Here is a 23,422-nt window from a genome sequence, read left to right as displayed (position 1 = left end):
AGAAGGCAGCTGATCAATGATTCTCATCACAGATGTTTCTATCTTTCTCTCTCTCCCTCTTCCTTCCTCTCTGAAATCAATACAAATATATTAAAAAAAAATAAAATTAAAAATAATAAATAAAAATAAAAACTGAGCTATACTTCATAATAAACACATATTTCCATGCAGAGTGCTGGCTGTGTTTGTGTTTCCCATCCATGTTTTTAAAAACTGAGTATTGGCCTGGCTGGTGTGCCCAATGGTTAGAGTGTCAGCCCTGGAACACAGGGTCGCAGGTTTGATTTCTGGTCAAGGGCACATACCTGGTTTACAGGTTTGAACCCCTCCCCCACTCAGGGCGTGTGTGGGAGGCAACCAGTCAATGTGTCTCTCTCACATTGATGTTTCTCTCTCCCTCCTCCCTCATTTCCACTCTCTCTAAAAATCAATGGAAAATATATCTTCACTCCTCAGGTGAGGATTTAAAAACAAAGCAAAACCACCACCCGGAAGTGTTAAAGACAAGACATAGCTTAGTTCTCATTTTTATTAAATATGTTTTTTAAGGAATATATTACACTTAAAGTTTAATACCATAAATAAAGATTCGTTTTTAAATATTCTATTTTTACTTATTTAAAATGTAAACATAAAAGAAAAAAATTCACCACTCCTTCCCCAACTCTGCCTAAATGCATTAAGGAAAAAAAAAAAAAAAAAAAAAAAAGCCATCCCTTACGTAAGTTCTTTCTTCAGAATGAGTAGCCCAGTCTTCATTAACGGGAGTCCTCCGCGCTGCGAGCACGCGGCACGATGCCTGGAGCCCGCGAGGCCTGGGTCCGAGGGGCTGAGACGGAGTGCCCCCTCCTGCCAGGACTGTGCAAACGCCCGCAGGGACAGGCTCTTCCCGTTCCACTCGAATCCAAGGCCATGGGCTGTGCGATGGCTTCCAGCACAAGACGCTGCGACGAACATGGCGTGCAAGCAGGCACACCCTCCGAGGCAGCTCAGGCCCGCAGTCACCCAGCCATTCTGGGTCGGCATTAGCCACGGGACAGCAGAGCTGGCGAGATCCTGAGAAAGCACCTAGTCATTTTGCAGTTGATTTCAACCAGTGACTCTTCTAACACTGAAGAGAATATTGATATTACATTTTCAAGAATACTCTGATATACTTATTTACACTTACTTAAACTTCATTAATTCATGTTTCATCTTCACATAATCATAGACTCTAAGCCAACATTTGTATTAAGCTGAAACTAATTTTAGCACAGTTTATAACCTTTTTAGAATGTCTATTTGATCTTAACAAAAAAATAGGAATCCTTAAGAAATCAGTAAGGGAAAAGGATGTTTTTCAGGAGAATACTAGAGGAGTTGACATGAAGACTCCCTAACTGCTTGCCAGTTTCTTGAACGCTGTCAGCTCAAATCTACTGACATGGCTTTTGTTTCCTTCCTGTAAATTCTTTCTTGAAAACCTGAGAGACAAATTCACTTGATACAATTGGGACCTTAATCCTATCAAAATGAACCTAAGTCTGAACGGAAACTGAGGTAGTCGGAGTTGTAAGCACTTGACACTTTGAGTCAGAAAGGACTCCAGTCTACTACCCCCAAATCGGCTCCTCCCCACTCTCCTTCCCTCCCCACCCCCCCACGGCTGCAGTCTGCTCCATCTTCCTCAGGAAACTGGTTTTGCTAATATGAAAGGTATAACCTGCTGCAGAATATTGCCAGTTCAGCCATTTCAAACTCTTCAGTTCAAAGCTGCATTCTAGCCCACTAATTCTGTATTGAAACCTCAGATTTTAAGTCTTCGTTTTTTAGAATATTGTCATAATCTGAGTGAATAAAATGTGCCTCTTAAATTTTTTTTACAGGCTCAATGGCCTTCTAAGTCTTCATTGATTAAACTATGCAGAATCAGTGATAGGGAACCACTTTCAAGATTTGAAGAGGAAGACAACAGCACATTAGGTTATCCTCAGAAACTCAAGATTTGTTAACATTATACTTTATCAAGTTTCACATTTGTGCAGAAAAAACACTGGGATACCAGATTTCAAGCTTAATAAATATATGTAGAAAAAATGTCATCTATAATATTTTCTCCAGAAAGTCATTAGTGCAAATATAATTATATCAATAAAGCAAAAATATATTTCAAGTATAAAAAGCACCATGCTCAGAAACAATACTACCTAAATGACATCACTGCACAACAGTCAAAATATAATCAAACGTTGCATTGCAAATCTCACATATATTCTTAGTCCATAATTTTTTGGTGAAATTCTTTATACAACTTTGCAGGATGATCCATAATCACAATCAGAATGTAAGTTTAGATTTTCATGGTTTTCTTAGAAATATACTCAATACTTTTCTCGGATGTTGCACAACTGAAGAGATACATGACACAGGCAGAAAACAGAGCACTGACTTGACACCTTCACTATCAGCTTCTGTTTAGCTGAAGGTGGATATGCTAGAGACCCCAGCTTTCACAATGAAATGCCTTTAAATTCAAAAATGCACATTTAAATACATATTTAAAATTTATGCATTAAAAAAGGCAATTTTCCTTTGCTGGGGTTGCTGTTTGGCCCCAGGTCCAAATAATCTGCTGGAATTACTCCTTAGTAATTATGCTGCTTGCTCACTTTGCACAGTTTCTTACACAGAGAGCTGGATAGTTATATACTGAATTAAAGGGCTAACCAATGAATGAATGAATGTATGAATGAGTGAATGCATGCATGCATGTTTGTCCAAGGGCTGTGTTTATAATGCCACAGGACTTTGTTAGCTTTTGAGATAAAAACTGGGATCATTCATCATTAAAAAATGTAATTAGTAAAGTGAGGTGATAAGCTCCAGAGTAGAATTGCTTCTGTGGACCAGAATCTACGTGGTAACAGAAGGGCCAAAAGCAGGAGGTAAAGGGCATCACCTCCTTTTAAAGTGAAGGCTATCTTTCAACCTCTGAGGATTGAGCCATATGTGGTGCAGTCAAGAGAGCCCTATTGGATGGGCCATACACCAAACCTACACTTTGCTAATAGTAAGCGATTCAGATTATCTTGTTTTGACTTATATTTTTCTTCTTGTATATAAAATAATTTTCAGAAGTTCTTCTGAAACAATTCGTAAGCCCATGTGAAGACAACTTGCATACCTGTCTATCCCAGGATTTCTTTTTATCTTCATTGTTAAAAGAGGAATAGTTCTATTTGTTGTTGGATTATAACTGTTATATCTATTATAAGAAAAACATTTATATTCTTTTCTGAGTGCACATCTTCAATGTTTTTACAGAGCACATTACTTTTCTCTCTGCTTCTACCGTTTTTCAGGTCATTATTAAACGAATGGAGGATACAACAGGAAACTGAGTACGGAGATCTGGGAGTAACAGGTGCAGCTGGAAGAGGGCTACCAACACACCATGATTCCACAGTAAACCACCACACAGCTAGTTTGAAAAGGCGAGCATGGTTAAATCGTAACATTTAGCATAACATAATTAAAAAAAAGACATTTTATAACAAGAACAATGACTTAACTGTGCGATGTACACTGATTAAATTCAAAATAAGTATAACAATGATGTAGAAACCTCAACTCAATTACTTTCTGTAAGTCAAAGAATAACTTATACCTGTGGGCTCAGGATCCACAATTTATAATCTTGAAGTCATTAGCAGTTCTTTATTACTGCAGTACTGAGGAACTTTTCCATCATTCTAGGTTAATGAGAATGCTGAGGTATGTAATCTGAAAATTTCACCAATATCCCATTTTCAAAGGAAAACGTGAGGAAGGTTATGCATCCTGAACAATAAAGAGTCTTGATGACTTGGAATTCATTCTCCTTCGCCAAGCTGAGGCTATTGGGTTGCTGTGAAGCTCTGCTTCAAGGTCTGACTGTGGTCAACGCTTTCAAGCCAAAGCCAGGAATGCCACTTCTGCCATCTGCACAGGCTCATACTCGCTCAGATTTTGTGCTTTGTTCAGAGGAACGTGACACAAAAGAATGCCTTGAGAATTCACATTTCCATTCCTAGTGCCATACACACAGAAGAAATCCAGCCAGCAGAGGAAACAGATTGCCTACCAGAAGCCAGAGGGTGACCACAAGGCTAGAGGAACGGGAACAGATATCTAGGGTTGAAAACAAAAATTGACTTTCTATAGACATTTTTGGAATACATTATGTCAATTAAACACTGACAGATGAATGAATACAGGTGATTATTAATGGTGAACAAGGGCCACCTTGGAGAGCAGAATCAAGAATGACTTCCTGCCCGCCTGGCGTGGCAGTGGTTGAGCGCTGACCAAGAGGTCACAGTTCAGTATCCGGTCAGGGCACATGCTCAGGTTGTGGGCTCGGTTCCCAGTAGGGGGTGTGCGGGAGGCAGCTGACCAATGATTCTTTCGCATCACTGATGTTTCTATCTCTCTTTCCCACTCCTTCCTCTCTGAAATCATTCAATCAATCAATCAATCAATCTGACTCCCTAAAACCTAGATATGTAAAGTCAATTTTTTTTTTGCATTTTTTGAAAAAGAACAAAATGTTTATGCAGGAAGAAAAGAAGATGTACCTACCATCTCATGGTTAAAAAACAGCACCCAAGAAGAGAAAGGCGTGTCTTTGGCTAGTATCCCAGCAGTTAACGATCTTGTCTATTCTGACATGGGAAGAACAACTCTCTTTTCTTTCTTGTGCCTTTATTATGGTAATTTGATATAATTTGTCATCAAAAAAAAAAAAATATTTTGAGACAAGTTTTGAAATAAATTGCTAATCTCAAGATGGTGCCATGTCAGCAAACGGAAACTTAGATCACCGCCTGCGTGACCAGAAAGATAGTATATCCAGTCAGCCAACTGCCAACCAACAAGCCCACTCTGGGCTTTGCTTATTTCCTTGTTCCGTCATCTTTCAACGCAAGATCGGATACGCAACTCTGGCCAATCAACTTAAGGCGAGTGTTTCTTCCTTGTTTCCTACTTGTATCCTTTTCCCTTATTTTGCAGTTCTCTGGACTCTTGAGAGTGGAGACTGTCTGCTTCATGAAGTGTGAAATAAAATTTGTTTAGATCAAATAAATGTTCTCTTTGATTTTTTTTTAAACACAGGGGACGCTATTAACAATTATACAAGGACAAAAGGCATATAGACTGTCCCAGGCAAGCCAGGGTATATGGTCCCCAATCTCTAAACTACTACCTATCTATCATATCCAGCCTTCATCTGGAAACAGAAGACACGTTTGTAATAACTTAATCAATAAAGAAAAATTTTTTTAAAAAATTTGGGCACTAGAAGTCCATTTTAATTTAGGCATGAGCTGTTCTCATGGCTAAAACTATTTCCCAAAATAATTCTCACAAAGGAAAATTTTTTAATTTTGTTGTTTTTAGAAAGAGAGAGAGAGAGAAAGAGAGAGAGAGTGTGTGTGTGTGTGTGTGTGTGTGTGAGAGAGAGAGAGAGAGAGAGAAAGAAGTGTGTGAGAGAGAGAGGTTTGTTGTTCCACTTAGTTATTTCTTCTATTGTGCCCTGACCAGATTGCCAGAGATTGAACCTGCAACCTTAGTGTAACAGGACATACTCTTAACCAGCTGAGCTTACCTGGCCAGGGTTGGAAAACATTTTTACAGCAGCAAAGAGAACAGGCCAACTTGAATTTATCTTGAGATAAATTGTCCTTTCTAATATACGGTGTCCCCAAAAAATGTATACACACACTTTGAATAATTATAAAGTCAGTGTTTATTAAAATACATATTTTCAAAATTGAGTTTTCAGCAATTAAATTATGTATACTTCTTTTGGGGGACACACATCCTGTATTTTGACCAATAAAGAGTCAACTAAGCTTCAAGTCTGATGCTTACAAGTGGAAAATAGGGCTAGTCTTCAGCTCTAGAATGAATAAAATGATAACATCACGGCACTGCAGCCTGTTCTTCTGAGCACCTTATATAGTGTGGTATAAGTATTTTAAAAAAATATTTAACTGCATGTAATGCAGGTAAAACAGGAGGAAACTCCTATTTTTCCCAATGGAATCAGTTGGTAATAGTTAAATCTTACAAAGACCCTACTTTGCCAAGAACAGTCCTTCTCATTAGCATCATCTGCAAACTTGTTAAAAATGCAAATTCTCAGGCTCTGACCCAGATCATCTGAATCAGAGACTCTGGGGTTGAGGCTTAGCAACCTGTGTTTTAACCTGATTCTGATGCATGCAAAAGTTTGAAAAACTCAGCCAGGCCCGGAGCAACAGCAGCCAGGCCCGAAGCAGCCAGGCCCGGAGCAGTCAGGCCGGAAGCGGCCTGGTCAGGAGCAGCCAGGCCCGGAGCAGCCAGGCTGGGAGTGGCCAGGCCTGGAGCAGCCGGGCCCGAAGCAGCCAGGTCGGGAGCAGTCAGGCCCAGAGCAGCAGCAGCCAGGCCCGGAGTGGCAGCAGCCGGAGGAGCAAGGGCCAGGCCCGGAGCAACAGTGGCCAGGCCCGGAGCAGCCGGGCCCGGAACAGCTCGCTCCTCACCTGCCCCCGCCCCAGGGCTGCTTCTCAGACATGTCTGGAAACTTTTGGGGGAACTTGATGGTCTGCTGAATCAAGTGATGAAGGCTTAGATCTGGATGTGTTGAGTTGTTGTAGCGCTGGGGTGTTAATCTGTGAGTGCCTTGTGTGGGGTCTGGATGAGGTTGGTTGATCTATTTGGATGCGTCTTTTGTTTGAAGTGTATCCTTGGGAATGTGGAGATATTATTGATTTGAGAAAATGCGAAGTAATTGATTTGCTACCTGAAAAATTTAAAGTTCTGAAAGTTTAAAAAAAAAAAAAGTTTGAGAAACTGATTTAGCATTGCACTGTCTAATATGACAGCCACCAGCTATATGTGCTACTTAAATTTAAATTAACTCAAATGAAATAAAGTATTTAGTTCCTTAATCACACCAGTCACATTTCACACATTCAACAGACATATGTGGCTAATTATTACTCTGTTGGGCAATGCAGATAACAGAACATTTCTGTCACCACAGAAAGTTCTACTGGATAAGTTCTGACCTAGAGCATGAGGTAGAAGGGTCTTGGCTGGAATAAGGAATGGAACCTGGAGTCTAATAACACAGGCATATCCCTTTAACTCATGATTCTCAATTTGGCCCAAGGAAATGGAGGACTACTTGTTTTTTTTTTCTACTATTGACACTAAAATTTAACAAACTATTAAAACATTAATGGCAGCTCTGGAATATTTGTTGTCCTTCAAAAATACTGAACGTTAGCCAGGCCAGTGTTACTCAGTGGTGTGAGGCAAATGACTAAATTTGGTTTTCTTAGATGGTCATTAAGCTACTTTTAAAGGCAATTTAAAAAGAGGAGTTCCAAAAATGCATTTCAACAATGGAATTGCCCGGCTGATGTAGCTCTGTGTGTTGAGCGCTGTCCCATGGACCAAGAGGTCACCAGTTCAATTCCCAGTCAGGACACATGCCTGGGTTGCAGACTCAATCCCCAGTAGGGGACATGCAAGAGGCAGCCTATAAGTATTTCTCTCTCACTGATGTTTCTATCTTTCTCTCCCTCTTCTTTCCTCTCTCCCTAAAATCAATAAAAACATATTAAAACACAACAAAATAATGGAGTCACTTTTGAAATAACTCAATTGATAGATATTGCTCCTGCCAGGGAAAAAAAAAAAATCAGTGGTGGGAAGGAGATTTTCCAGTAAAACTGAAATTAGAAGAGAAGATGCTCAACCTGCTTAGAGCTTCCTTGAAGGGAATTTTCAACATCTGATAAGAAAAGTCTCTGTCTTTACTCCAACCATAGAGATACTCACCCAGGGGTACAGCTCTGGTCAGGTTAGCAGCTGGAGGGTCTGTTTCTGGAGGACAAAGTTCACAGAAGTCCCAACATGAGGGGCAGAGCAGGTTTCCATCGTGAATCCAGCCGTTCATATGAATACTAACGAAGAGGACCTGCCCGGCTCGACTACACAAATATGAAGTATTCTGGACCCAAACCTTTAGACCTTGTGGAGAACAAGAAACCTTCAAACAGAAAGGAAAAAAATCAGATCCGTAAGTATACTGGCCTCCTTCGTCTGCAGGAAAAGGTTAGAATTTGCTAAAAATACTGGTTATAAAATATAATTTGGGATATAAAAATTTCAAATGATTATTTCTTCTTCAAAGTTGTTTTCCAAAAAGACTTCATGTTAATTTCAATTATGCTACTTCACTTTAAATATTTCAAAACTTCTCTCCTAGAATTATTTTCAAAGTAAAAGCATGTTTCTGAAAATGTTTGTTGGTAGCAAATTTTTACTCTACAGGGAGATGAAGTTTTATGTAATATTTGGTATAATTGTTAACAATCATTTAGTTTACCTGATAACATCCACTCCCCCAGTCTGGATAACTCAGCTTCCTTTCACACTTTTCCATGACAAATGCTGATTTCTGAATTAGACAAACTGAATGAGGTCCATACTTTTCAGCACCGTAGTTTTTAAAAAGGTCTGAAGAAAAACAGAAAAATTTTCTTAAAAAATTATCTTAGGCTCAAAGAACAAGAAATTGAAGTATTTCATCCTTATGACTAATGGTTATTTTTAAAACAAACATGTTTAATGGAAAATTTCAATTTAAAATATCAAGAGAAAGAGGGCTCCAAACTCAAACTAGGTTCTCAATACAGAAACTACTGGGAGAAAATAATTATAGCAGAAACAAGTGATAAAACTGGACCTAAAGTATTTAAGTTAAATATACAGAGGAAATGGCACTAAGAATCACCTTCATTAGTGGCTTAAATAGCAGTCATTTCCCAAATGGCCCAAAATAGGATGAAGGCAACTATTTATATAATGAAAGCTTTTTGGAGGTCTTGCAACTTTTGTAAGACTCTTTTTGTATTTTCATAATACCTGGAAGTTCATAAATACCATGCTGATCTAGTCTCAGACTAAACACAAACTTGCAGAGTGGACTCAATGACCCCTAAATAGCTAATAGGGCAAAGGATGAAGCTCTTAAACACAAGCAATATTTTGCTCTCTTTATACTTAATACAAGTAAGTTTCATCTTTTGAAAGCAGAGAGTTCAGTTAGCCCATTTAAAAATATTGTAAAGGTAAGTGTTGCCCTGACATTGTGGCTCAGTGGTTAAGTGTTGACCTATGAACCCAATCATAATGGTTCAATTCCCAGTCAGGGCACATGACCAGGTTACAAGCTCAATCTCCAGCAGGGGGCATGCAAGAGGCAGCTGATCAATGATTCTCTCTCATCATTGCTGTTTCTCTCTCTCTCCCTTCCTCTCTGAAATTATAGATAGATAGATAGATAGATAGATAGATAGATAGATATAGACTAGAGGCCTGGTGCACAAAATTCATGTGTGGGTGTGGTCCCTAGGCTTGGCCGGTGATCAGGGCCATCTTCCCCAGCTGCCTCAGCCAGCCCCACCCCCCACCTACACCCACCCCCAGTTCCCCATTCGCCATCAGGTGATCAGTGCCTTATGGCTGGGGGAAGGGAACGAAAGGTCACTATTCCCACCCGCTCGCCAGCCCCACCCCACCACAGGTGGCCATCAGGCGATTGGAGCCTGCTGGTCGGGGAGAGGGACCAAGAGATGGTCAGTGCTCCTCATAGTGACCAGTCCAGCAGTCATTATGCTGTTAGGGTCAACTTGCAAATTACCCTTTTATTATATAGGACAGAGGCCTGGTGCATGGATGGGGGCTGGCTGGACTACTCTGAAGGGGACCCTGGATTGGGGTGGAGGTCCACTGGGGGGTTGAGAGGCTACAGGCGATTTGCAGGCTCACCGCACCCCCAGCTTTGTCAAGAAGAATGTCTGGAAGACATCCAGTCTATCCAATATAATTAGCATATTACCCTTTTATTAGTATAGTTGTGTGTATGTATATCTCTATCTCTATCTCGCTCTCTCTATATATATAAAAGGCTAAGCGACTGTTAACAGCAGAATGACCAAATGACCAGAACGACCTGTTGCTATGATGCACACTGACCACCCCGATCGCCTTGTCAGGGCCTGCAGGCCAACCTCCTGGACCCTTCCCCTGGCCAGCAGGCACTGACTACCTGATGGGAACAGGGAACTGGGGGTGGCTGGTGGTAGACTTGGGAGGCACCAGGCCAAGGCAGGTACAGGTGGGGGACAGGAACGGCTGATGGCAGCCAGAAGCTGGGGAAAGGAAGGCCCCAGCTAGCCAACCTCTCAGTCCCTCGTGATCGCCTGATCCGAGCCTGCCAGCCAAACTCCTGGTCCCTCCCACAAGCCGGCAGGCACTGATGGCCTGATGGGGAATGAGGAACCGGGAGCAGGCTGGGCTGAGGGACTCCCCCCACTCTGGTGCATGAATTTCGTGCACTATCCTCTAATATATCTATATCTATACCTATATATCTATATATCTATATATCTATATCTATACCTATACCTATACCTATACCTATATCTCTAATAAATAGATAAGTATCGCCCTGGCTCGGGGGTAGCTCAGTTAGTTAGAGTGTTGTCCTGATATGTTAATGTTATAAGTTTGATTCCCCATCAAGGACATATAAGAATCAACCAGTGAATGCATAAGTGAAATAATAAATCTATGTTTCTCTTTTTCTCTCTAAAATCAATTAATAAAAATTTTTTAAAGGTATTTTATTTTATGTCTGTTTTGAAAAATCTTAATTATATAAATGAAGAAAAAAATGTAAAATAGAACTCTGTATTTCTTTTATTTTCAGAGTATTTCAAAGTCCTCAAAAAACAGTACCAATGGCAAAAATAAATTAATTAATTAATAAATAAATAAATTAATTAATTAAAATAAAATAAAAGGAGCATCAACAAGCTATAATTCTCAGGCCAAATCCTGAAGGTTACCTGTTTATATGAATAAAGTTTTAGCCAACACATCCACACTCATTCATTTATAGATTATGACTGCTTTCACACCACAACAGCAGTGTTGAGCAGCTGCAACAGATACTATATCCCACAACACCTAAAATATTTACTATCTTGTTCTTTACAATAAATGTTTGCCAATTCCACCTATAAAACAATAAAATGTGATAAGGTACTTTTAGCAAACCCATGACTGATAGATCTGTGCATTTCTTTTGCTTTATATGCAACTGCTGAGTAGTTGTATCATAAATCTTTAGATATTTATTAAGTAGATGAGTGATTAAAAAAACACACAAAACTAAAAACCCAATTAAATCTGCTAGGTTTAAAAATAAAACATTATAGAAATTAAAAACTTAAATGACTTAGTTTGTAATAAAGTATGAAATAAAGTGGGGTGGGGGGGGGGACCTGGTTAAATATTTTGATGATGCCCTAGCCAGTTTGGCTCACTGGACAGAGTGTTGGCCTGTGGACCTAAGGGTCTCAGATTCAATTCCAGTCAAGGGCACATGCCTCAGTTGCGGGCTCAGTCCAATGTGCAGAAGGCAGACAATCAATGATTCCCTCTCATCACTGATGTTTCTATCTCCCCCTTCCTCTCCTCTCTGAAAGTCAATAAAAATACATTTAAAAAATAATTTTGATGACCATAGAAACAAAAACTATTCATTGCTATTTATTATTTTTTATTAAAAAAAAACACAATTTCTGATTGTTTATAAGCAATGGGAAAGATTTTATTTTTTATTTTTATTTTTTTAAAATATATTTTATTGATTTTTCACAGAGAGGAAGCGAGAAGAATAGAGAGTTAAAAACATCGATGAGCAGAGACTGGTTTGGCTCAGTGGATAGAGAGTCAGCTTGCGGACTGAAAGGTCCTGGGTTCGATTCCTGTCTAGGGCATGTACCTTGGTTGAGGGCACATCCCCGGTAGGGAGTGTGCAAGAGGCAGCTGATCAATGATTCTCTCTCATAGATGTTTCTGACTCTCTATCCCTTTCTCTTCCTCTCTTTGAAAAATCAATAAAATATATTTGAAAAAAGAAGAAAAAACAAAACAAAAAAACATCGATGAGAGAGATACATTGACCAGCTGCCTCCTGCATATCCCACATCAGGGATGTGCCTGCAACCAACATACATGCCCTTGACCGGAATCGAACCTGGGACCTTTCAGTCCGCAGACCGACGCTCTATCCACTGAGCCAAACGGGTTTCGGCTCATTGCTATTTATTAACACAACATATGAGAGAACACTTTATAGAGGTGAATAGTATGAGCTGTAACTATTATTGTTAAATATCCAGTTGCCATACTGTTTATCCCTTTGAAGACCTGTTCATTTATATGTATATTAAGAAAACAATAAATAGTATGACATCATCTTACTAGCTATGAGATAATAATGTCATTCTGATAGCTGAGGAATGGCATGTTACTTCTAAATTACATAAAATGCACACTCCTCAGGAGCTGAAAAAATAGGTTACTTAATGTGATTAGCTAAAAAGAGCTCTCCATTGGAGGAACCTGCACTAAGTAACTGGATCACTTAGTGTCTTTTTATTCACCTGTGAAATTCAATATCTTCTCTATGTCTCTCGTCAGGTTTTTACAAGAATAAAATTAAATATAAAAATAAAGTGTTTTGTAAATGAAAGTGTCATGCAGATGTAAGGTATTTCTAAAAAGCAGTGTAGCCGAAACCGTTTTTGGCTCACTGGATAGACCATCGGCCTGCGGACTCAAGGGTTCAATTCTGGTCAAGGGCATGTACCTTGGTTGCGGGCACATCCCCAGTGGGGGGTGTGCAAGAGGCAGCTGATAGATGATTCTCTCTCATAGATGTTTCTAGCTCTCTATCCTCTCTCTTCCTCTCTGTAAAAAATCAATAAAATATATATATATAAAATAAAATAAAATAAATAAAAAGCAGTGTATGCATACATGTACAAATCTATCTACTAGCTAAAAATCCTTTCTATGTGTGATGGTTCTGAGCTCTCACTACATTAATTCATTTAATTCTCACCAGACCTCTATTAGATGAGTCTTATTATCCCCTTTCTACAGATGACGACACTAAGGCACAGAGAAGTTAGATTATTTACAACAGATGAGTAGCAGTGGAACCACAATACAAATTCCAGGGTCTGTGCTCTTAACCACTATTTTACATTGCTGATATATAATTGTATTGTAATATGTATATAACATTTCATTTTATTAGACTACTAACCTGGTTGATTTTCCAATATTCTACAATCTGAGCTGCGCTGATATTCACCACTTACATGCCAACTGAATTCCTGACTGAAAGGGCAGTAGTCAGCAATTTCTACCGAACCACCATAATGAGGCAAATCTTCTGTAGGTATTCCACTGAGTTCATCAAAGTACTACGAAGAAAGTATTAGGAAGACAGGAGAAAAAGAAATATTCTGTATAACCAAACAAAGTCCACAGTCAATTTATAGCAACCCTCTAATGCTGTACAACACAAAGAAGATATTAATGTAGTTTTCCTCATGTACAGCAAGCATGTCAAACTCAAAGGCTAACACAGGCCAAATAAATGTGGCATGTGGCCCATGGGCCTCGAGTTTGACATGCTTGATGTACAGTGTAAACAAAGATAATATACTACTTGGATATGACAAAGCTTTACCCAAGATTTAGTTTTAGAAATAAGTAAGGTAAGCAAACTGGTTAAGTTTCTTATTAGATAACAAATTTGATATGTTTTTAAAGAATGAATCGGAAGACTTTTAAGAGTTGACAAAACACAAAAAAATGCACAGAATTAAGGTTTTACACATACTGTACATCAAATGTCTTAAGAATATTTAATTTATATGCTGTTTTGACATTCTTGAAAAAATAAAATTGTGAGAAAATGGAAGAGATCACATATATACATACTAGAGGGCCAGTGCATGAAAAGTCATGCACGGGAGCGGGCGGGGTCCCTCAGCCCGGCCTGCCCTCCCTCACAGTCCGGGAGCCCTCAGGGGCAGGAGGCGACCCGGTGATCGGGGAAGGCGATGCCCCATCACACCTCTGCTGCTGCCACTGCCGGCAGTGCAAGCCTCAGCCGGCCCTGGGCAGCCGGGCAGCCACCATCCGAGGCTTGCCTGCACCTCGGGCCGGCCCTGAGTGGATGGGCGGCTGAGAGAACTGGGGGACTCCGGAGGCAGGAGGGCCCAGTCTGCTGCATGCCTGCTGCCCCTGCAGGGTTAAGGGGATTGGGCCCCGCCATCTTGTGGCTGTGGGCACCACCATCTTTGAGGGTGGGGCAGTCAATTAGCATATTCCCTCCTTATTGGCTGTGGGTGCCACCATCTTTTCAACAGCTTGAGGGTCAATGAGTATATTCCTTCTTTTTTTTTTTTTAGGTTTGAAATAAGCATTTTTTAAAAATTAAATTATCTGTGTACCTATTTTAACATTGCCCCCCCCTCCCATACATAGCCTCACTCCCCCCAGAGTTTTATGTCCATTGGTTGTACTTATATGCATGTATACAAGTCCTTGGGTTGATCTATTATCTCCCCCAGATCTCCCTACCCTACCTGCTGTAATTTGACAGTCTGCTTGTTGCTTTACTTTCTCTATATCTATCTTTTGGTTCATGAGTTTATAATGTTCTTTATTATCCATAAATGAGTGAGGTCATGTGGTGTTTCTCTTTCATTGACTGGCTTATTTCACTCAGCATGATGTTCTTCAATTCCATCCAGGTTGCTGCAAATGATGAGAATTCCTTCTTTTTTATGGCCGCATAGTATTCCATTGTGTAGATATACCATAGTTTTGGATCCAATCATCTACTGATGGGCACCTAGGCTGTTTCCAGATTCTAGCTATTGTAGATTGTGCTGCTATGAACACAGGGGTGCATATATCCTTTCTGATTGGTGTTTTTAGTTTCTTGGGATATATTCCTAGGAGTGGGATTACTGGGTCAAATGAGAGTTCCATTTTCAGTTTTTTGAGGAAACTCCACACTGTTCTCCACAGTGGTTGCACCAGTCTGCATTCCCACCAGCAGTGCACGAGGGTTCCTTTTTCTCCGCAACCTCGCCAACACTTGTCGTTTGTTGATTTGTTGATGTTGGCCATTCTGACAGGTGTGAGATGGTACTGCATTGTTGTTTTGATTTGCATCTCTCGGATAATTAGTGATTTAGAGCATGTTTTCATGTGTCTTTTGGCCTTCCTTCTGTCTTCTTTTGAGAATATTCTATTGCCCATTTTTTAGTTGATTCATCTTCCTTTAATTTAGTTGTATAAGCTATCTGTAGATGTTAGAGGTTAAACCTTAATAGTGGTAACATTTGCAAATATGTTCTCCCACACAGTGGGCTTTCTTGTTGTTTTGTTGATGGTTTCTTTTGCGTAAAAAAGCTTTTTATTTTGATGTAGTCCCATTTGTTTATTTTCTCTTTAGCTTCCATTGCCCTAGGGGCAGTATCAGTGAAGAAGTTCTTTTGGCATATGTCTGAGATTTTGCTGCCTGTGGATGCTTCTAGTATTTTTATGGTTTCCCGTCTTATGTTTAAGTTCTGTATCCATTTTGAGTTTATTTTTGTGCATGGTATAAGTTGGTGATCTAGTTTCATTCTTTTGCATGTATCTGACCAATTTTCCCAACACCATTTATTGAAGAGACTGTCTTGACTCCATTGTGTATTCGTGCCTCCTTTGTAAAATATTAATTGAGCATAGTGATTTGGGTTGATATCTGGGTTCTCAATTCGATTCCACTGATCTATATGTCTGTTCTTGTGCCAGTACCAGGCTGTTTTGAGAACAGTGGCTTTGTAATACAATTTGAAGTATGGTATTGAGATCCCTCCTACTTTACTCTTCTTTCTCAGGATTGCTGTGGCTATTCGGGGTCTTTTATTGTTCCAAATGAACTTTTGGATAGTTCTTTCTAGGTTGGTGAAATATGTCGTTGGTATTTTAATGGGGAGTGCATTGAACCTATAGATTGCTTTAGGAAGTATGGACATTTTGATGATGTTGATTCTACCAATCCAGCATATTCCTTCTTTATTAGATAGGATAATACTTTGAACACCAAAGGAACAAGGTACCAGATAAATCTTAAAGATTTCACATTTTACACCAACTCATCCTATATAATAAAAGGCTAATATGCAAATGGACTGAATGGTGGAATGACCAGTCTCTATGACGCACACTGACCACCAGAGGACAGACACTCAATGCAGGAGCTGCCCCCTGACGGTCAGTGCGTTCCCACAGGGGGAGCGCCGCTCAGCCAGAAGCTGGTCTCACAGTTGGCGAGTGCAGTGGCGATGGCGGGAGCCTCTCCCGCCTCTGGGGCAGTCAGACATCCCCTGAAGGCTCCCGGACTCTGAGAAGGCACAGGCCGGGCTGAGGGTGCCCCCCGCAAAAAAAATTTTGTGCACTGGGCCTCTAGTTGAATTATACTTCTACTAAAGGCCCAGTGCATGAATTCGTGCACAGGTGGAGTTCGTCTGGCCTGTCCCGATTAGGGGAAGGGGGGATGCATTTGGGGGTGGGGCCAGCTTAGGGGAGGGGCCTCGGGTGGTTGATGGATTGACCCTGCCCCCTGGCTGAACTCCCAGTAGAACTCCTGGCTAATTGTTTAGCGGACAATTTGCATATTAGTCTTTAATTATATAGAACGTCTAGAAATATAGTTACCATCATATGATGTCTGAAACAATCAGAAAGGTCGTAAACATATGTAGAAAGCTCAAACTTTAGCAGCAATCATTTAAAATTAGCTTCTGTGATATAATTTCTGACTAACATTCCCTTTGAAAATGACAGGCAGAGATGAGGGTTTTAGAAATAGCCATGGCAATGTATCACTTAAAACACATGTGTCAAACACAAGGCCCGCGGGCCAAATCCGTCCCGCCAGGCCTTGCAATGTGGCCCGCACCGCGCTGTCATCACTGCACTCCGCTGCGTTTCCATCACAATGACAGTTTATGACTGTTCAGTAAACCATTCGGCCCGCGATTTAGGCTGGATTTTAGATTTTGGCCCCTTCTCTGATGGAGTTCGACACCCCTAACTTAAAAGGTCAAATCAGAGATTCAGCCTGAACATCATGTGGGGCCCTTTTCTTCACCTTTACATCCCTTGAGTCAAACCTCCTCTAAATCAGAACTCCCAAGCCTTCTAATGAATTGGCTTAGAGTACCTGGGTTATTTTCTTTAAAGAATCTTGTGGGGTTTTGTGGTGTGGAAATTAGAGGAAATTAAAGATGAAGACTTTGGAAACAACTATAAAGAAAAAAAAACATATACAGTTTAGAAATATTTAGAGCAAAATAAATATTCTAAATGCCTCTTACTATTTCTGCAAGGAATTGCTAGATATTAATTACTATCTATTATCACATTAGTTATAAATAAATGGAGGAATTCCTCAGTTTTATCTGACTTGTAGAAAATGAGGCCTTATAAATTGAAACAGTTAAGAGGCTTTACTCTTCTAATTCAAAATAGAAACTTATTTTTAAAAAGGTGATTCTTAAAATTGTGCCCCAAACAAGTGTTACCTGGTATTCTTGAGGCAAAGGTTTTGGAAACTTCTGCAAATTACACACTGCAACTGCCCTCTGGTCCTGTCTGCAGGTTAACTGCAAGGGATTACTCCTGAGGGTGTCACAGTAAGGGCTCAGCATCTGCCTCCTGCAAATAAAGATAAACACCACAGTGTGAAATTGTAAAGAAAATAGTACACATCTATTCTTTTCCATTATAAGCTTATCTTTTCCACTATAATTTCAATATGTTTTTATAGCTTAAAATTAATTGCTAAATCGAATTATAAACTTAATTATAAACTTATTTTTCAAAGGGGAAGAGGCACGCGTAATGTAGATGTGAAAGATTAAAGCTAGATGCATTATAACATTATTTCACTGTTATTAAATAAAATCCTATTTATCTCTCTCCATTTTTGTCAGTAAAAATGAGTTTTAAAGACCCAATTTGCATTTAATATGACAAATAATGAAATTCCAGAGCTTGTCAAAAATATACATCTTCATAATTAACAAGTGGAGTCTCAGAAACAAATGGAGATGACATCTCCTCTGTCCTGCAGCTACAAAGAATTAATTAAATATTTTCTTTCTTTTAAAAAAAAATATATTTTATTGATTTTTTACAGAGAGGAAGGAAGAGAGACAGAGAGCCAGAAACATCGATGAGAGAGAAACATCGACCAGCCACCTCCTGCCCATCCCCGACCGCGGATGTGCCCACAGCCAACGTACATGCCCTTGACCTTTCAGTCCGCAGACCGACGCTCTACCACTGAGCCAAACCAGTTTCAGCAGAATTAATTAAATATTTTCTATGCTACAATCTAGGTAAAAAAAATCCTATTTGACAATTTGTTAAATTAAAAACATTCACACCTGGCGGGCCCTCAGATGGGAGGGTCACAGGTTTAATTCCCGGTTAAGGCACATACCTCAGTTGCAGGTTCAATCCCAGCTCCTGTCGGGAGTCAACTAATCAAAGTGCCTCTAACACATGGCTGTTTCTCTTTCTCTCTCTTCCTTCCTCCCTTCCTCCCTCCCAGTCCCTTCCACTCTCTCTAAAAGCTCAATGGAAAAAATATCCTCATCCCTTGGGTGAGGTTTAAAAAAGAATACACAAATACACAAAAATAAAAACAATATTCACAATCCAATCTTGTTTTTCCGAGTAAAATGAAAATTGTGTTAATATTCCTAATTGTTACAACTTACTCTGTTGTCTGTTAAATCTAATCTTGGAGAGAAAGTAATTTATTTAATGTTTAATTATTTAATTTGTTAATCCTCTCTTCTTCCAAGGATACTTTTTCCATTGAGAGTGGAAAGGAAGGAGAGAAGGGGGGAGGTAGGGGGGCAGGAAAGGTAAGTGGAGGGAAAGGGAGATAGAGAGAGAGAGAGAGAGAGAGACAGAGAGAGACATAGATGCAAGGGAGACACATTGATTGGCTGTCTCCCACACATGCCTGATTGGGGCCAGGGATCGAACCAGCATCCCAGGTACATGCCCTTGACTGGGAATTGAACCCAAGATCCTATAGTGTGCTCTACCAACTGAACCACACCAGCTAGGGCTGAATGGAAACTTTTTTAAAAATTGTACTAATTGCTACAGATTAAACTGAGTCCTACAAAATTCGCGTGTAGAGGCCCTTACCTCCAATCTGACTATAACCAGAGAAAGGGTCTTTAGGAAGCAATATGGTTAAATGGGGCCATAAGGATAGAGCCCTAATTTGATAGGACTGGTGTCTTCACAAGAAGAGGAGAGACCAGAGTGCACTGTCTCTGCCATGTGAGGACACAGTGAGAAGGCAGCTGTCTGCAAACCAGAAAGAGAACTCTCTCCAGGAATAAAACTAGCAGGCACCTTGATCTCAGTCTTCTCAGCCTATAGAATCATGAGAAAATAAATTTCTACTGATTAAGCCACCCCCTCTGTATTTTGTTATTGGAGCCCAAGCAGACTAAGACATGAATGGAAATAAAAATAAAACATTGAAATTTGTGGGAGATAGTTGAAGAAATGCTGATAGGGAAATTTATAACACTAAATCAGAAAGATGTAACATCTCAAATTAATAATCAACAATACAGAGAAAGAAGAAATAAAAAAACAGAAGAAAAGCTATAAGATAAAAGCAGAAATCAATGGATTTGAAAACAAAAACAACAGAAGACATCAATAAAACAAAAAGTTGGTTCTTTTAAAAAATTGGTAAAACTTCCCTAGCCGATTTGGCTCAGTGAATAGAGTGTCGGCCTTCAGACTGAAGGGTCCCTGGTTTGATCCCAGTCAAGGACATATGCCTGGGTTGCAGGGTCGATCCCCAGTAGGGGGCCTGCAGTGCAGAAGGCAACCAATCAATAATTCTCTCTCATCATTGTTGTTTTTACCTCTCTCTCCCTCTCTGTTCCTCTCTAAAATCAATAAAAAATATATATATATATTTTTTTAAAAATTGGTAAAACTGATAAGCATCTAGTAAAACTGTAAAAGAAACATAGAGAAGACTCAAAGGATTTTTTTCACTAATTAAAATGTTTTTTCATTCATTAATATGAATACAGTATATAGTGAATAATGTATTCATTACATACAATATAATTTCATGTATATAATATTCTTGAAAGGACAAAATTAGAGAAATGGAGAACAGATTAGTGATTCTAGGAGTCAAGGAGGAGCTGACATGAGAGGGAACTGAGTATGACTATAAAAGTGAAGCAAGCCGAAGCCAGTTTGGCTCATGGTAGAGCGTCGGTCTGTGGACTGAAAGGTCCCAGGTTCGATTCCGGTCAAGGGCATGTACATTGGTTGTGGGCACATCCCCGGTAGGGGGTGTGCAAGAGGCAGCTGGTCGATGTTTCTCTCTCATCGACGTTTCTAGCTCTCTATCTCTCTCCCTTTCTCTCTGTTAAAAATCAATAAAATATTTTTTTAAAAAAAAGTGAAACAAGAAGGATCCTTGTGATGATCCAAATGTTCTGAATCTGACCGTATCAGTTGCAATATCCTGGCTGTGACGTTGTACTATAGCTTTGTAAAATGTTACCAATCAAGGAAACTGAATGAAATGTACATGAAATCTCTGCATATGAACCTGTAATTATCTTCAAAAAATTATATATATATATATATATATATATACACACACACACACACACACACACATATATATATATATATACACACACACACACACACACACACACACAAAATATAAACATGCGTGTGTGTGTGTGTGTGTGTGTGTGTGTGTATCCCTCCTAATTGGAGACTGTATTTTTAAAAAAGTTTGCTAGGTGATTATAATAAGCATCCAGATTTGAGGACTCTATTGAAAAATACTTTTTTGTTTTTTTTAATATTGAATCAATAGCTATATCTATGTTTATGAGTGCATTTTCTGAAGAAAACGGTAAGAAATGTAGAGTATGTAAAATTTTTGCAATGTATATTTATGAATTATAAGCTAAACAGAAATATTTTATGGTCTGGCTCCCACATTGTAGAGTCTTTAAGTCTATGATTTAAAACAATATGCAGCTATTTGTTATATCACCAAGCACCATAAATGGTTTTCTACACCTTTTGAATATGAACTATTCAGATCATATTTTGAAAGTAGCACTTTAGGCTCCAGATAAAGAACAAAATCAGAAATAAATTGCTATCAAACATTATGAGGAAATGTATTCTTACTTTTTTTTCTGCTGATCAATCCAGAACTTACAGCTCTTCCTGACAAAGTCACAGCCCATTCCTCGACCCCAGTCTAACTTCTCAGCCATGCTATAATTAGCTTTATACCAGCTGTGGAAATAATTCAAACAAAGCACTTTATATTGCTGTCATCTAAAAAACAATTCCAACATACCCATGACAAATCTCAACAATGAGAAAAGTAGGACCTCAAAAGGGACTTTGGTGGCCATCCCTCCCTTGCTGCAGGGGTCTCCGGAGCAGGACTGGGGGCTTCAGTTTTATGGTGAGGCTGTTCAGAGTTGGAAAAAAACACTAACAGACCATGTTTCCATTGTAATTTCAAAGATGACAGAAGTCACAGAGTAGAAACTGGTTTAGGTGTGAGACCAGTGGAATGAGGGCCAAAGAAACAGAAAGAGAATGAGAGAAAATGAGAAGTAAATTGAGGAAAAAACAGTGGAATTGTTAGGTAGCTAGTTTTTACCTAATCTGCTTCAGTTGGAGTTCTTGCTTCTCTGGCCTTGAAACTGTGCTATTTTATCATATAGGCCCTGCTTGTGACTAAATATTACACCATTAAAATAAGGCAAATGGCCGAAACCAGTTTGGCTCAGTGGATAGAGCATCGACCCTGCCAACTGAAGGTCCCAGGTTCGAATCCGGTCAAAGGCATGTATCTTGGTTGTGGGCACATCCCCAGTGGGAGGTGTGCAGGAGGCAGCTGATTGATGTTTCTCTCTCATTGATGTTTCTAGCTCTCTATCCTTCTCCCTTCCTCTCTGTTCAAAATCAATAAAATATATATATTTTTAAAAAGACAAATGAATAAAATGTCTAATACTTTTTAAAATGTTATCATTTCAGAAAAAACAAACAAACATAGCACATTGATTTAGTTTCCTGGCAAATTTAATCAACAAGCTTAGTTTTATTAGCATTTCTATTTAAAAAAAAAAAAAAATCTTTTTCTTTTGGTCCTAGCCAGTTTGGCTCAGTGGATACAGCATCAGCCTGTGGACTGAAGGTCCTGGGTTTGATTCTGGTCAAGGGCGCATACCTAAGTTGAAGGCTCTTCCCCAGCCCAGGCCCAGGTCAGAGTTGGGGCAGGAGCCCACCAATCTATGTGTTTCTCTCACAACAGTGTTTCTCTGTCTTTCCCTTACTTCCACCTTCCCTAAAAATCAATGAGAAAAATGTCCTTGAATGAAGATTAATAAAAAAATAAAAATAAAATCTTTTTTTATTTTTCAACTACAGGCCCAGTACACAGATTTGTGCCCATTGAAAGGAAATTAATTAGAAGGTGGCCGGCGGGGCAGGACTCGGCGAGATGGGCCAGACACGCCATGGATCTGACCTCCTGCAGTCCCTCCCCGGCTGGCCCACATGGGGCAGCGCTGGGGCTCAAAGGGAGACTGTGGAGTGAGTGGGGTCCCTCCGGCAGGTGGGGTCCCTCAGCCTGGCTTGTGGGGATCAGCCAAAACCTCTGATATTCCCCAAAGGGTCCCAGAATGCGAAAGGGCATTCTGCAAAATTGTTGTCATTCAGCTGCTCCTGCATTGAGCATTTGCCCCTGATGGTCAGTGCACATCATACCTACCAGCTGGTCAGCCAGTCAGCAGGTCGCTTAGCCTTTTATATATATAGATTGCAGTTGACATACAATATTATATTAGTTTCAGGTGCACTCCATACTGATTAAACATTATATAACTTACTGATCCTCACAATAAATCTCATACCCATCTAACACCATTCATAGTTATTTATTTTTTTTAAAAAAAAATATATATATATATCTTATTTTTTTAGAGAGGAAGGGAGAGGGATATAGAGAGTTAGAAACACTGACAAGAGAGAAACATTGATCAGCTGCCTCCTGTACACCTCCTACTGCAGATGTGCCTACAACCAAGGAACATGCCCTTGACTGGAATCGAATAGGGACCTTTCAGTCCAAAGGCGGACACTCTATCCACTGAGCCAAATTGGTTAGGGCCATACATATTAATTAGAATATTATCTACATACTAGAGGCCCAGTGCACAAAATTCATGCATGGGGGTGGGGGGTGTCCTTCAGCCTAGCCTGCACCCTCTCCAATCTGTGACCCCTCAAGGGATGCCAGACTGCCAGGAGAACAGAAGTTCCATCGCTTGCTATGATGTGCAGTGCAGAACATGGTGGGTGACCA

At 39.7% G+C, this 23,422-nt stretch overlaps 1 protein-coding gene across 2 annotated transcripts in view; it reads right to left on the bottom strand.

The window, feature by feature from the left end:
* Positions 1-2,011: 2,011 nt before the first annotated feature.
* LMLN (leishmanolysin like peptidase) overlaps positions 2,012-23,422 on the bottom strand; it is a 49,337-nt gene continuing 27,926 nt past the window's right edge. Inside the window, exons 12-17 of one of the 2 annotated variants that reach the window (XM_036447076.2) lie at positions 21,226-21,336; positions 17,532-17,664; positions 13,202-13,361; positions 8,402-8,532; positions 7,852-8,062; positions 2,012-4,152 (exon numbers count right to left, since the gene is read on the bottom strand). In XM_036447076.2, the coding sequence (XP_036302969.1) occupies positions 4,052-4,152; positions 7,852-8,062; positions 8,402-8,532; positions 13,202-13,361; positions 17,532-17,664; positions 21,226-21,336 (847 nt within the window). In that variant the 3' untranslated portion in view covers positions 2,012-4,051. The remainder of the gene's footprint in view (positions 4,153-7,851; positions 8,063-8,401; positions 8,533-13,201; positions 13,362-17,531; positions 17,665-21,225; positions 21,337-23,422) is intronic. The other variant, XM_036447077.2, reaches the window with a different exon arrangement.

Source organism: Pipistrellus kuhlii, unplaced genomic scaffold (assembly GCF_014108245.1).
Source record: "Pipistrellus kuhlii isolate mPipKuh1 unplaced genomic scaffold, mPipKuh1.p scaffold_m20_p_2, whole genome shotgun sequence".
NCBI classification, from domain to species: domain Eukaryota; kingdom Metazoa; phylum Chordata; class Mammalia; order Chiroptera; family Vespertilionidae; genus Pipistrellus; species Pipistrellus kuhlii.
Note: the sequence above shows the minus strand (reverse complement) of the source record. Positions and strands in the feature narration are given on the sequence as shown.